Source organism: Lepidothrix coronata, unplaced genomic scaffold (genome assembly GCF_001604755.1).
Source record: "Lepidothrix coronata isolate B3197 unplaced genomic scaffold, Lepidothrix_coronata-1.0 Scaffold42, whole genome shotgun sequence".
NCBI classification, from domain to species: domain Eukaryota; kingdom Metazoa; phylum Chordata; class Aves; order Passeriformes; family Pipridae; genus Lepidothrix; species Lepidothrix coronata.
Genome location: NW_016690222.1, coordinates 3,323,016 through 3,337,148, shown reverse-complemented (window position 1 = coordinate 3,337,148; position 14,133 = coordinate 3,323,016). Strand labels below are relative to the sequence as shown.

At 40.9% G+C, this 14,133-nt stretch overlaps 1 protein-coding gene across 6 annotated transcripts in view; it reads left to right on the top strand.

Moving 5' to 3' along the window:
* Positions 1 to 2,299: 2,299 nt before the first annotated feature.
* MAP3K4 (mitogen-activated protein kinase kinase kinase 4) overlaps positions 2,300 to 14,133 on the top strand; it is a 68,938-nt gene continuing 57,104 nt past the window's right edge. For 2 of the 6 annotated variants that reach the window (XR_001874568.1, XR_001874567.1), the window contains exon 1: positions 2,300 to 2,382. Coding sequence is in view for 4 of the 6 variants with exons in the window: in XM_017813741.1 (XP_017669230.1) it covers positions 2,321 to 2,382 (62 nt within the window). In the remaining 2 variants the exon portion in view is untranslated. The remainder of the gene's footprint in view (positions 2,383 to 14,133) is intronic. The other 4 variants (XM_017813742.1, XM_017813743.1, XM_017813741.1 and 1 more) reach the window with 3 other exon arrangements.

Sequence of the window (14,133 nt, the reverse complement as noted above, 5' to 3'; positions counted from 1 at the left end):
TGATTTTTATAAGACCTCTGTAACTTCTTTACATTTTTTCTCTGCTAAATACTATCTCTCTATAGGCTCTGACAGCCTCATGTCATTGGCTGTTTCCTGTACTATCAGCTCCATATATTCCTGCATCTCTTTCAATTTCTTCCCAAGTTTTCTGTAGACCATTCATAAATCTCTCCTCTTACAGTTTTCTCCTACGTTGCTTACTATGGTCTATTGCAGACAAAGGAGCATCACTGTATCAAACTTACTGCCTTGCTTTGCTTGGCCAGTTATCTGCAGTGGTAGAATATTCTCTAAGGTATACCACAAGAATGTGATGCAACTCAATATGCTGGGTTGCCCTGAAGGGGAAGGGGAAGAGGCATGCAGGGAAGTTTTTTCTGGACCTCCTTGTTTGAGAGGCTGCAGTGAAGCCCAATTTACTTCAATAAATTATATTTACAGAAAGCAGTGGCGGTGGTCAGTTCCCATTTCCACCTTTGCCAAAGTTCCTTGGGATATCTGTGTGTCTGCATCATTATGCCATCACATCTATGGCAAAAGGCAGTATCAAATTTTTTTTCCTAGTTGATGAAAACTGTGTGCTTCTAATATACCGTTACACTGATTGTTTTGATTGAAGAAGCAAAGAAGCTGAAAGATTTTGCCACGATTGCTAAATACTTCTGTGCCCTGTAAATAAGTATAGAGATGGTGTCAGACAATACCCGTAACATAAGTGAAAAGAATGTTAAAATTTCATCAATGACATTGCGCCTTAGTTATTTGTGATCATACTAAACCCCATGCATACTGTGAAATAGGCAGATTTCCCTTACGTTTTTTATGGAGATGACAAGTAATTTATTAGGTTAGCACTTCAGAATTTCTAACCTTGGCCAAAAATTCTAGGGGTATCTTAAGTAATAATTCTTAACCTGAATACTGAATGTCTTGATGTTTATGACCATCAGAGTCATGATGATCTAGGTATTTTTCTTGAACTATAAGTGGCTTCCCGCATAATGTTATCCATCTGGTCCTGCATTTTAATGCATGTATTTATTAAGATGGTAAATGTATAGCAGAAGTATAATGTGCAATTTCAGCTTTAAAAAAAATCTTTTATTTCAATAGGCCTATTGAATTTGTTTCATAAACTTTCACAGATAAACAGACAACTTTATCTGGCTTTACAACTGAACTTCAGTACCAGAAAGAAAGGTGTAAATTTCTTGTAGAGCTAATTTAATGAAGGAACTGCACATAAAGCAGAATCCAGAACTGATTCCAGTCGAAGTTCAAATTTCCCTCCTCAGAAATAACACATACGGTTTGTATGCACATTACCGATGCTGGGGTTTGATGCTGTGCTTCCAGTCCCATAAAACAGAAAATGAGGCTCCCTCTCACCAACCCTGACAATTAAACAACCCATAGCACTTTTCTGCCTTTGAAGGGTGTTAATGTTGGTATTCCAGCCAAACTACAGTCCAGTAAATTACATCTTTCCTCCCTGTATTTCCAACTGGATAACAAAGCTCCGGTTCGCTGTCCAAGGCCGATAAGCAGAGCTGCTGGCAGGTTTAGAAAGTCCAGGTTCATAAATTTAAACAAGTTACTGTGTCAGCAGCAGAATAAAGATCATTCGTCCATGCACCTCCCCAACGGGATCTCAAGGGCCTTTCACGCCTTCGACCTTATTGGATCAGGCCGTGGTCGCTCCAGCCTCCGCACGCGGTGGCCATGGGGCCAGCAAGGCTGCAGGGAGCTGAGACCTGCTGAGGTAAACCACCTTCCTCCCAGCAGTTAAGAGTTTTCTTCTATTTCTGTCTGCCAGCGATGTGAGATCCCGCAGGCTCAGGGACCGCGGCTGCCGGCATCGCCTGACCGCTCCGCCGCCGGGGGCGGGGAGGGGGCGGCAGCACCCGTCGCGCCCCCACCACCGCTCGCCGCCAGGATAAACACGGCCCCTCCCGAAGAGCTGTGGGGATGTGTTGTTTGCGGCTGTAGGGGGAAGTGTTCCGGTTTCACAGCGCGCCCCGTCCCCGCGGCTGCGGGAGAGGCGGCGGAGCCGTGTCCGGAGCCGCCCCCAGCCCGGCCGCGGCGGAGCGGGCGCCTCTGGCGTGGCCGGTCCCTCGTGGCGCGCCGTAGCGATGCTGCCGGCGCCGCTGCCCTGGGAGGCCGTTCCCAAGATGGCGGTCGCGCGAGCGGCTCTGCGCGGCCGCGCTCCTGCAGCCGGGTAGGGACCCGCTCCCGCTCCGCGCCGCCTCCGCCCGCTCCTCGCTGCGCCCCCGCGCCGCGCAGCGCGGCCCGTCGCCATGCCGGCCCCGCTGCATGCATGAGAGACGCCGCCGCGCCGGTCTGTGCAGCCGCCGCCATGGAGGAGCCGCCGCCGGGGAGGTCAGTACGGGGAGCTCCGTGCGGGTAGCGGCGCTGGCCGGGGCTGCGAACGCCGGGACAGGGGAGCGCGCTCAGCCTCCCGTCCCTCTGCGCTGCAGAGCCTCCGGCTGCTTCAGCGCTCCTGCAGAGCGCCCACGGAGCGAGAAAGTGTTTCGATAAGAAATCTCTAGCGGCTGCGGTGGGTAAGGCAGCGCTTTGTGGGCGCTTCGCAATTACAAGCAGCTCGTTTCCTTGGCCCCCAGCCGCGCGGCGGGAGCGGGTGTCTCGGGCAGTGCCGAGCCCGGCGCGGGGGGTCGGGGCGAAAGTTCGGGGACTCGCAGGGAGTAGCGGCAGCAGCAGATGCAGCCCCCGGGAGGCTGGCGGAGCGTGACCTGTGCTCCTTGGCTTGTGAACTGCGGTGATAAAAGCGCTGCCCTCTGGAAGGGAGTCTCGTGTTTATAGCAGCCGTGATTAAAATCGGGTTCTCTCTGGCGTGCTGGCAAAACAGCAGGATCGCGGAGTATCGCTGCTGGCAACATTGCAATCGATATTTGTCAGAAGAAAGAGTTAAAAAAAAAACCACCTTCACAAAGAAGACTAGTGTTGTGGTGCCTCAAGGTTTTTGCAACTGCTGTCAGCTCCTGAATGTGCTGACCTGCAGATTAGCTTTTTGCAACTCTCCATCTGTGCCCTGCTGAGAGATGGAGATGCAAATTACTTCATAGTTTAGTGTTTCCAACTGGCTGTAGAAGTATTGCATAAGTCCAAGTTATTAATTCAGTGGCAATTATTTCTTCTTTAAAATAACATCCTGTTGATGCACTTCTCACTAGGAGGCGTTCAGGAAACGTTTTTAAAACGCATGTGTGACCAATTTGTAGTGTCAGGTGGTAGTCTGGTGCATTGTATTCCAGGTGTGCTGTGCAAAAGAGCTGTGTGCTGTCATGTTGCTGAGATTGTTCATGGATACTGCAAGCTGCTGTTTTGTACCGATGTAATAAAAGTGAATTGGTGATACACTCCAGTTTGGATCAAGGCTATGGAGTTGAACAATGTCTGGTTTGAGTTTTCATTAATGTGTATTAATGATTTGTTTTTCTTACGCCATGACAATGCTAAAACCAGAAGGTATATAATAGTTAATTAAATTTAACAGCAATATTGTGAAATACAAATGTCAGTAGAGCTACTGAATGTATAATCTTCCAAGTTCCTTTTTACAGTATCTTCAAAGACTAATAGTGCAGGTTAAGCAGAAAAAGATTTAAAATAAGTTTGTACAACAGCATGACCCTAGACCTGGGCTGTCTTCACGTAGAAGAGTAATCTTCAGGGCCTGAATGAAAACACCCAGGCATTTCCTGTACAGGGCCATTTCTGACCTCTGGTGGATTCTGGTTATTACATGACAGTTTATATGAGTCGGATGTGGGTGTGGATAATTTGGTGGCAACTTTACCCAGCAAATGAAAACTGAATTAGTTATTTCAGAGTGAGCTGGTGGGTGGGAAAGGGATGTCTTAAAACAATTAAGTAGCCTTAATTTGTGTAGGGTAATGCATGTACTCTACTGTGATTCAGTGCAGTGTGTGGTTTGTGTACCAACTTCACATCTGCCTTAGAACTGAACTGCTTCTCTGGCTTTATGCAGCACTTGCTTTGACTTAAATGTAATAAAAGAGTAAAGCATCTTATATCTTTCAAACATGGTTACAGTTGATTTAAACTTTGGAGTCATTATTAGGTTTAGTCTTGTGTCTGTGAGGTCAGATCTTGTTGAAATCAATGGGACTGTGTGCAGGCTTGGGAATTTGAAATCTCTTTGGTGGCAGATTGCTTTTATTCTTCTTTGTAGAGTATGAATGTGTTCTTATGATAAAGAATTCTGGCTAGCACTAAAGTGCATTGATATAATGCATTCTCTTTAAGTTAAATTCTGCTGGAGAAGTATTCAGTCATTCTCATTAACAATACACCTACATTTGTTTAAAAAAGAAAGCTTATTGATTTGTTGTTGTGAGACTGCCTTATGTATTAGAAATCTGCTTGCCTTTGTGTGAGCATTCTGTGTCTTGTTAGAATATAAATGCAGTGGTAGATTTTATAAATTTAAGGCAAGCATAAAATATATTCATGGCTTTTTTTTTTTTTTTTTTTGAATTACACAGTCCTTAGTCTTCATTGAGAATCCAAAATCATACTGTTTTTCCCAGGTCTTCCTTTATGTCCTGAAACACACTTTGGGGTGGGGAGAAGGGAGGCTGCTCTAATCTGAAAAATACTGAGGGAACCTACAAGCAGATTTTGATTTTGAGATAGGATTGCATTTGGACGCTGGATAGCATGCAGTGGTTATGCATAAATGAAAAGATACTACTGGAAAGTTTTGGGAAGTATTCACATTTAAATATCAATCCTTATAACAAAACAAGCAGAAGGTTTTCCAGATAAGATGTTTCCAGTAGGTAACTTCGAATGCTAATTAAAACAGATGTTTGGTGTTTTTTGATTATTGCCTATAGACTTTAAATTTCCCAAGCCAAATTTTAGACTTTTCTAAGAATTTTCTGGCACAAAATCCACTATAGAAAATAGTGAGACCTTAAGCATGTCCTTAGTTTCTTGGGACTTTGTTTGGCAGCACTGCAAAGGCATGAAGAGCCATAGGACTAGTAACTTGTGCCGTGGTTGCTTGTAGCCCTCTTTTCCCCTTGCATGCATCCAGTTCAAGGGGTGAAAAAAGGAGCAAGGCTGTGAATAAAGTGGGACAAAGAATTGTGAATAGTGTGGAGGTTTCCTCTGTGCTGGGAAACTTTTCAGTAGTCTGTCTATCAGATTTGTTGGCTCTATGATGACACCGAATAGGGCTGTCAGTCTGCAGCATCTGTGGTTTGGGAGAAGCCTGAGGTGACATCAAGAATTGTGCTCAACCTGTTTTCCTGTTTGCCAAACTATCTGTATGACTGATAGTGTATCAGCAGTGAAAGGGTTTAAAATTATTTTATTAACTTAGGATCATAACTTCAGTGGGGAAAATTATTTAAGTATATAGAGTGTTACCATACTTTGTTGTTTTGCTTTTTTTCCCCCCATGCATTTAAATGAAGCAAGATGTAATCTCTATTCTTCATGTATTGCATTTTCTTGTTTACATGTGCAAGATTGGGATGAATGACTGATTGCTCCACCTACGCACACACATGAAGTGCTAGTTGAGATGTCTTTGGCATTTGTAGCAGCAAGGATTAGTCTATGTTGTGTGCCTGCTTCAGTTGTTTTTGTGTCTGTTAATTAGTGCTGTCTGTGTCAAGGTTGGTTTTACTATTATGTAACCTAGTGAGATTGACCTTGTGGAATGCAAACCGTACTATGACGAAAAATGGTATACTGAATATAAGGGAAAGGATAAGGGATGTGCAGTAATTTTTATTTCAGGGAGCTAATTGGGATTTTTAGAGGCCTGTAAAGATTTGGCTTCCATGACAACCATATTTCTAAAATAATATGCAAACCATTCTTTCATACTGCATCCAGAATGCATTAAGAAGACAATTTTTCATACTACCTACTGCTAGTCAAGTACGATGTTAACCTCTGTCAGCACAGGAAGATGCAGGTACCTCAGCTTTTGTTTCTTCATTTGCCTGGTTGGATTTGCTGTTGTATGTGACATTTATGTTTGCAGGGCTGTTACTTTCCAAGTTCGCATTCTCTCAAGTGTTATCTGCATTCATACTGTGTTTAGTCTGTAATCTATTAACTAAATAATTTTTGAATTATTAAAAATAACTTAGAAGCTTATTTATTTAAAGAGTTGATAATAGTCCCATGCTCATTCCTGGCTGACTGCAAGCATAAAGCCAAATAACAATGTTTAACACCTGAATTTGAGCGTTACTGAGTTCTTAATGTTCATGCATGTTCAGTCGAAGAACGCTGTGTGTAAGGTCACATCAACTTGCCATGAACCTTGATCAGGTTTATTCTGGAGCTGGACAAGATGCGATATCACTTTATTGTCCTTATGAATGTCTCCTGCTATCTCAAGGTAGGAGGAAACTAGTTCTGTTCCTTCTGTGTCCTGCTAATATTCAATGCTATTGAATGTCATGTGTTGCTTTCTGATGTGGTATATGTTTATGGTTTATTCTGCCCTTGGCTTGTATGTGCTGCTGGTTTACTTGCTGATGGGTTCTCTGAGAGGTTTTTGCCATTTTGGCTATAAAACATCCATCCATTAGGTGGTAATAAAGCCATAGTTACTTATGCCTCTGTTACTTCTCAGCCACAGTGTAGAACATGCCATGGACATGACCATTGAGCTTTTGGGATGCTCCAAATAATGCTGAGTAATGAAGCTCCATTGCCTCACGTGGGTTTTCCAGAGGTCACAGAGTAGTAGTCCAGCATCAGGTGCTTAGGCACCAGCTTCCACTAAAAGCATATTTAACTTTTATAGCTTTGCTTTCACGGTTCTTGTAGACTTTGACTTTATCTAAAAGACAAACTGAAACTTTGGGATCAAAACCAGTTGTTAGCTTCTTCTAATCTAATATCTAGGAGTGGAACTGTCTGCCAGAAGTTTGTGTGTGGGAGAATGGGAGCAGAATAGCTTTTACATATTCTACCTTTTGTCAGAGGTCTGTGATTTATTTATAGTTGAACCTAGCACCCTAACACTTTCTGTCATAATATCTCTTGTCCCAGTAGTATGTAGCTTTTCTTGGTGTAGCTTAAATTTTCCTGAAAATCCAATGAGATGTGTTAGTACAGATTTTTCATAAGTAGTTTTTAATTAAATATACTTTATTTTTTCAGTGGGTAGCTTGAGACCTTGGGATATGATTTGTGCTGGTGCCAAGACCTTAACTGCAGCACTTAACTCTTTGGATGATACTGTGCTAAGTAGTGCTCAACCATCTTTAGTGAGGAGAGCATCTTTCAGAACTTCTTATGGAAAAAAAAATCAGTTTAATTTTTTTTTTTCCCCCAAATATGAGCTACGTATAGTTAAAGTTGTAAAAAGTAGCACTAAGGAAGAAGCATGGGGACTGGAGTCAATGAATGTTTTAACATTAGTAGTTAAGAGAACTGGGTCCTAGCTGGGCTGGGCGAAGTTCTCTTAGCTCCTGTTTCTGCAGTTCTAAACTTTGATCTGTTTGCAGCTTCACCTGGTAGGCTTAAACATGGATGTGGAAACCTGACAAACCCATCAACATTTTCACACTTTTTTCACATTGCAGAGCAAAGGCAGAATTAAATAGACCTGTTGATCTTTCTTATAAAAATAAAATATAACATAGTTTTAATAAAATAATTTATCATCGGAAACTTAGATATTAATCTACTGTAAATGCTGTTACATCACAATCTCAACTTTGCATAAAAATGTATAAGAATCCAAGATGGAAAAATTAGATAACCTTTTTCTGTTTCCAAATTTACTAGCAAAAAGAACAGAAAGTTCTGAGTATTATTTTTTCTAAGATGAGAACATGAAGAACAGCCAAAACTCTTACAAGAGCTCTATTTTTTTAATTTTCTTATATTTATTTCTAGTTGGTGTAACTTTCAGAAGTCTCAGTAGTTCTTAGCATTACTTGCAATAAAAAGATATGAATACTGCTTTGCTTTTTGCGTAATTTATTTTTCAATCATTGTTTGACAGTTTCTTCTTTTTGAGGTTTACCATATTTTTATAATTGCTCAGCAGGTACTTCAACACCTCACCACTGTTTCAACAGCTTTTGTTAGATTTTTCTGTGACTTTGCCTTTCTGCTGTAAATATAATAAGCACATAGAAGCTTCTGCCCAAGAAAATAGGAGAATTTTGGGTAAAATGTCAAAGTAGTAGTAATTCACAAAACTGATTCTGGTAGTTTCCAGATCTTGAGAAGCAGAAAATTTTCTTTGACTTTCTCTCTTAAGCTAAAATTTGCTAGTGAGTGCAGTAGTGCTGTAAGGAACTTTGTAATGGGCAGCACTGGCTGATGAGATGTGCTTGAGGCCTGTTGTAGAAATGAAGTGTGTCCACACTTGCTGGGTCCTTCTGTTCTAATTAAAAAGCTTAATTGAGAGTTACCAAAGGGGAAGAGTTGTCATTGGGAATCAGTTAAAGCGTAGCTATTTAGCTTTAAGCTTTACATTAGTCTTTTCCCCAATAATGACTTTTTTATATTTTTCCTTGTTGATTTCTGGAGAAGTAGTGGTTCCTCTGTCACCGTGAAGTCCTGCTCTAAACCACTATTTGTGTTGCAACAGAAATACTTGCCTTATATTTCTCCCAGGAGTTAGCTGATCTAGAATTTATTGTGCTTGGTTCTTAACTGTTAGCAAGGCTGTTGTGGTATAAACCTGTAGTTTGGAAGTGGGTGGCAAGGGGTTCATAGCAGCCTTGAGTGTCTGTATTTGGGCAGCTGTGCTGCTACAGGTTGGTCTTCAAAGATAAACAAGGTGTAAATAGTGAGCAAAGCATGGCTTTTAAAGTGCTACTGATACATCGTGACTATTTTCTGATGAAGTTTTAGTGTTTCTATTCGTAGGTTAATTTGTAAATAAGCTACTGGAGCTACATAATCAATCAGTTCTTGGTGGTGATACAGGTATTACCTTAACCATCTTCCTGCCCAAGTATTTTGCTTTTATTATTTCTGCAAGTAAAAATTTGCATTCGTTTTGCAGTTGACTCCGATTAGAAATCACTATTGTCATCTCCTGACATCCATCACTTCCCCTCCGTGGACTAGGAATGTCTGCCATATGAAACTTGCTAGTGTAACATTTGGTCGCCTAAGCAAAATTAAAGTGGTTGAAGTTGGGAAAAATCCTGCAAACAAAGACATTCTAGCTAAGCTGGATCGTTTCAGCAGCACCAGTGAAGAACCAAGGGCCCTGCTTTCAGTTATACCTGTGCATCTTGGTTGCTGGTGACTTCTGGCCAAGTGGAAAGCAGAAGGGACAGACAGTCTTGTAAATTGCTTCAATGCAGCCAGAATAGAGTGACTGAAGGCACAATTTCACTTTACACTCAGCAGGTTGCTTTCTCCCCTGGTTTCTCTACAAAAGGAAGCCGAGGTCCTCCACTGCATTCTTTCTGGATCTAGCAGTCACGTGTCCTGCAAATTAGTCTGACAGGTAAACGATGCACCAGAATTGTTTCTTTTTCACTGTCAGTTTGGTGGCTGAGGTCACATGATGGTTGACTTCTGTGCACAGAGGGCAGGGATGTGCAACGTGGAGGCAAAAGGTGCACGGGAACAGATTCCCCTTCTTGTGTCATCTTACTGTGACCATAATGTTGGTAATTTCTGAGGTTCTGTACTGTAAAATATTGTATGAGTAAGCTTCATTACATTTCATACTTGATTTTCAAAGTTTTTTTTTTATTATTACCTCGTGGCTTTTATGTTCTTACAAGTGTCTCTGCCATAAACTGTTCTAATGAAAACTTAGATTCTGTAAGATTTGCATCTGCAGACTTACTTGATGAAAGATGCAAGTGCTTTTTTGCATTTTGTGTCAGCAGTAAATGGTAAAATTACTATCTGTTCTAAGTAAATTCTCTGCCCCTCCCACTTCCTGCCCAGGTGTCATCCTTTTTTCCCCAGCATGCTGGTGGTTCATTCTTAGACGACAGAGACAAATGATCACATGTTCTGCCTTTGCCCTGATTCCTCAGGGAGAAAAAATTGTAGCTATGTACAGCTAAATTTGAATTTGAATATTTCTTAAAACTGAAATTGTTAGGCTGGTACTGTATCTTCTTTAAAATGTAGTTTTGAAATACCTAGTGAATACAGAAAAGCCCTAGATTTTTGCCTTAAAATGTTCTTTTAAGACAACAACATGACAAAATATTTTTTCATTTACTTGGATCACCTCCAGGCATTATTTTTAGGATCTCTGTCTCCTTCAGACTTTCTTCCAATTTTAAGGTAAGTTAGAATCACAGAATATTTTGAGTTGGAAGGCACCCACAAGAACCATAGAGTCCAGCTCTTTAGTGAATGGCCCATATGGGGGTCAAACTAATGACCTTGGTGTTATTAGCACCATACTCCAACCAACTGAGCTAATCTCAGGTTGATCAAGTTTTAAGTTTGTGTTCTTTCCTGCTGTTCATTTTAGCCTTGACATTTGTGTGCTTTAAGTATTATCTGCTTTTATGGTTAGAGAAATCAATGAAAGGTTGAATGTGACCCTCATAAATATTTATGTCTTAGCTTTCAGGAGAGCTGGGAAATGGATGCATTTAACTAGATAGGATTAGTCACCTCCTGTAGAAAGGAAGAGTAGTGCAGCTATAAGGGTGATCATAGGAATACACAAATTGAGTTAGAGAAGCCTGCTTGAAAAACAGAAATGGAAGGAGTTAGTGATCTTGCTTTATACTTACCAACTGAAGGAAGAGTTGAGGAGGCAGCAAGTTCTTCAGAGAAGAATGTTATTATTTGTTTGCTTCGTTTCTGCCTTTTTTTATTTAAACAATCTTCATGCCAGAAGGGATGGTACTCTGAAGTTCCTCTTTTCCAGTAGAGAGTACTGTTAGATGATTTTCTGCCGGGCTCCATTGTCAAGTTCAGTTATCTACAGTAAAGTAATGGTTACAAGATTCCTTGTGAACTAGAAACTTGGAACACCAAAGCTGTTGTTATTGTTCTCCCTTCTAACTTGAAGTTGCTTTCAGATATTTTTGTTCTACTGGTGGGATGTGGCATAGATTCTCTCTAAAATTTGGAAAGGCAACAGCTAACAGATACTGCTTCCAACTCCTTACCCAAAACCATGTCATTCATTTGCTAAGAAGTGATATTTTCCAGAAGTAATAAAGCTTTTTTTTTTTCCTCAGGAGGAAGCTGATTCAGGCTTTAGTACAGATGTGGTGCTTTTTACAAGTCTAAGTGCATTTACCCTTCATAATTTGAAGACTTTCTTGTTTGTTTCAAATTTTTACACTAGAAGAACTTTAAGGAGGACTGTATCTGCAGTTTAACTTTGTGGTATTGATTCTTGTTCAAACAAAACCCCAAACTTGGTACTTTCCTCTAGCTTATCCAAATTATCTTAAGGATAACAAATTATAAAGCCAAACATATCCTTAGTTTCAAGTCTAATTTAATTATACTGTTAAAAATCTTATGAAGTATATTACCAAGTTTCTAAGAGTCCTATTAATATGTTGGCAGCAATGACAGGTTATTGGTGACTAAGATTTAGCGTTGACTGCTCAGAAATGCTGAGCTCGGGTGTCTGAGATTCAAATGTGAAAACGAGGTCAAGAATCTTCATTACTGTTTTTCAGTTTTAACAGATGTAGAGTTGGGTACCTAAAAATTCTGTTTGCTCTTTGCATTACCAGCAGCTGTGAGATGATGACAGTTCTTATCAGAATATTGTTTATCTTTCAAATGGAATGATTGTGACTGCCTTTAGGTAGAGCTACCTTAACTTTAAAAAGATGTGATTGGCAGTGTGTAGTGCCTGTGTTTTCTGCTAGTCTAGCTAATTGGGAATGGACATAAATAAAAACAGACTATGTAGCTTTGTCTTCCTACATACTGTAATTATCAAGCTGCATCCAAGTTAAGGAGTATGTATTTGAAAAATAGACACTTTGCCTTTAATAATAATGGCCAGTCTTCGCGAGCGAAGATTTGGGAAAGGTCATTAACCCTTCGAGCCTGCGCAGTGGATTTTTTAGGTGAGACACAACGTGCGCTGAACTGAGCCCACCCTTTAATCCTGAGGTTCATCTGCCGGGGCCAAGCAAACTTGGACAGTGGCAGTGAGGTCCCCAGGACGTAGGTTTGTTTAGAGTGACCTCTTAGATGGATTGCCTTACAGGGCTGACGAGCTTCATCTGCCCGGGGGGCTGGGAATCGAACCCGGGTCGCAGTGGTGAGAGTCCTGCACCCTGAATGTCCAGAGCTGGTACTTGGTAATTTGGTGGTAGACTTTGTACGGATCTCTGTATGGAAATGGCAGGGTGCCATAAGAAGTCTTGAGAAAGAGCCTTACTGATGTCTGCATGGTGCAATGTCTTGGAAACTGCAGGAAGCTGTTCATGGCATCTGTCTGTGGAGCACACAGCTTCCAAATGGTTGTGGAGGGTGATTGTAGTGGCTACTGTGTGGTAAGTGCCTAACTCAAATTTATCACTATGTGCTTGTAGTTCAGTCAGTTGACCTCTACTGGAGGTAGAGTACTGGAGGTACTTTTAAGCTGTGTGTGGGATGATAAGCAATGGCTGAACCTGAGTTAATTGTGTACATGCCTAATGTAATTGAACTCCTGCTTATGAGGAGGGTGGCTGATGTAAAGGGAAGAGTAAAGAGATGTTTCCCCCATATAGCTGTTACAGTTTTTAGCATGACCTCTTATTAATGGTTGTTACCAACTTTGAAAGTTTGCATAATGCTTCAGTAAAGTGCAAAAGTTAGTACTGGTTAAAAATCATACTCTTCAGTGTGACTTTAGCCTAGTTAATTGTAACATATCCCTATGTGATCTTCAGTGGTCTTTCCGTTTGTTATTTTATTTCTAGTGATAAATGACTGCGTTTTTCCAAAGGCTTATGGCCTTTATCAATAGCAGTGGTTACCAGCCTTTTGCTCCCTCTCCTACTGCTTCAAATTTCATACGACAGTTTTACCACTCTCCCATTTTTGTTTGCAGACCTTTGAAAATCTATAATATTTATTTAGTTTTCATGATTGAGCTGAAATTGTAGATACATTGCTAACACAGTTAAAAAAGTAAAAATCCTGTTGTCATCTGCATATGCAAATTAAAGAAATTTTATATTCTGTCTTTTCAGATTCTGGTTGAAATGCACCCTGGTGTAACATAAAGTAGTTACTTATTGGAAATGTTCTTGGTTTGTTGATTTTTTTTGGTGTGTTCCAGAGCTGTCAAGGTATTTTGCTTTGGTTGTTGCTTTTACCGTACTGCTCTTGCAGCTTTCCCAGTATTTCTGATTTAGGCATCCTGGCTACTATCTTTCCTATGTTCCTAGCGTAAAATTGCTAAGAAGCATTTTGCTCATTAAAATTGAGGCTAAGAGCAGCCTGTAAACAGACTGCTGTGAAAACTGTGCACTTCTAGTTTTCCTTGTAAGGATTGGCTTTAGACTGTTATTGTCAAATAGTTACAGCAGTTGTCACATTTCTAGCTTTCACTTTTCCAGTGTATGGGTAATTAAGATTAGGATGGCCCTCAGAGATGGGGGGGGGGGGGGGGAATCTGCAGTTCTTGGTGGCAAAGAAGAAATTAGCTGTGATTAATGTTTCCCAACTCTGGTTGCAACAGTATTTAGGAACCACAATTCTGTGTAATAACCAACACTATAATCTGATTCGGGTTTGCCAGCACTGCATTTTATAGGCTGGCAGATTTAATTAGTCTGTGGTTAGTTCATGACGGTAAATAACACACAAACATTGCAAATGCTATGTCAGTAATCTGTAAAAATTATGACTGGTTTTAATACCAGAGTGTTCCTGCTGATGATCGTGTATGTCTGGTGTTGTACGGATGAGAAAAATTGATACTAGCATGCAGCTGCTTTAGTTCAGACCCTGTATATTTAGTGCACTGTTGTACAATAAGGCTTGCACTGGTGAAACTGAGTCTTTGTGTTCACTGGCATTGATCTGAGCTCTGAGCTGAGGTGTAGTCTTTGCACACGAACCCTAAACTGAGCATGCTGAATTTTTAAACTTGGGTTGCAGCCTGTGCCTTTGTCTCTCTAAGCAGGCTAGCCAGCTTTGGTT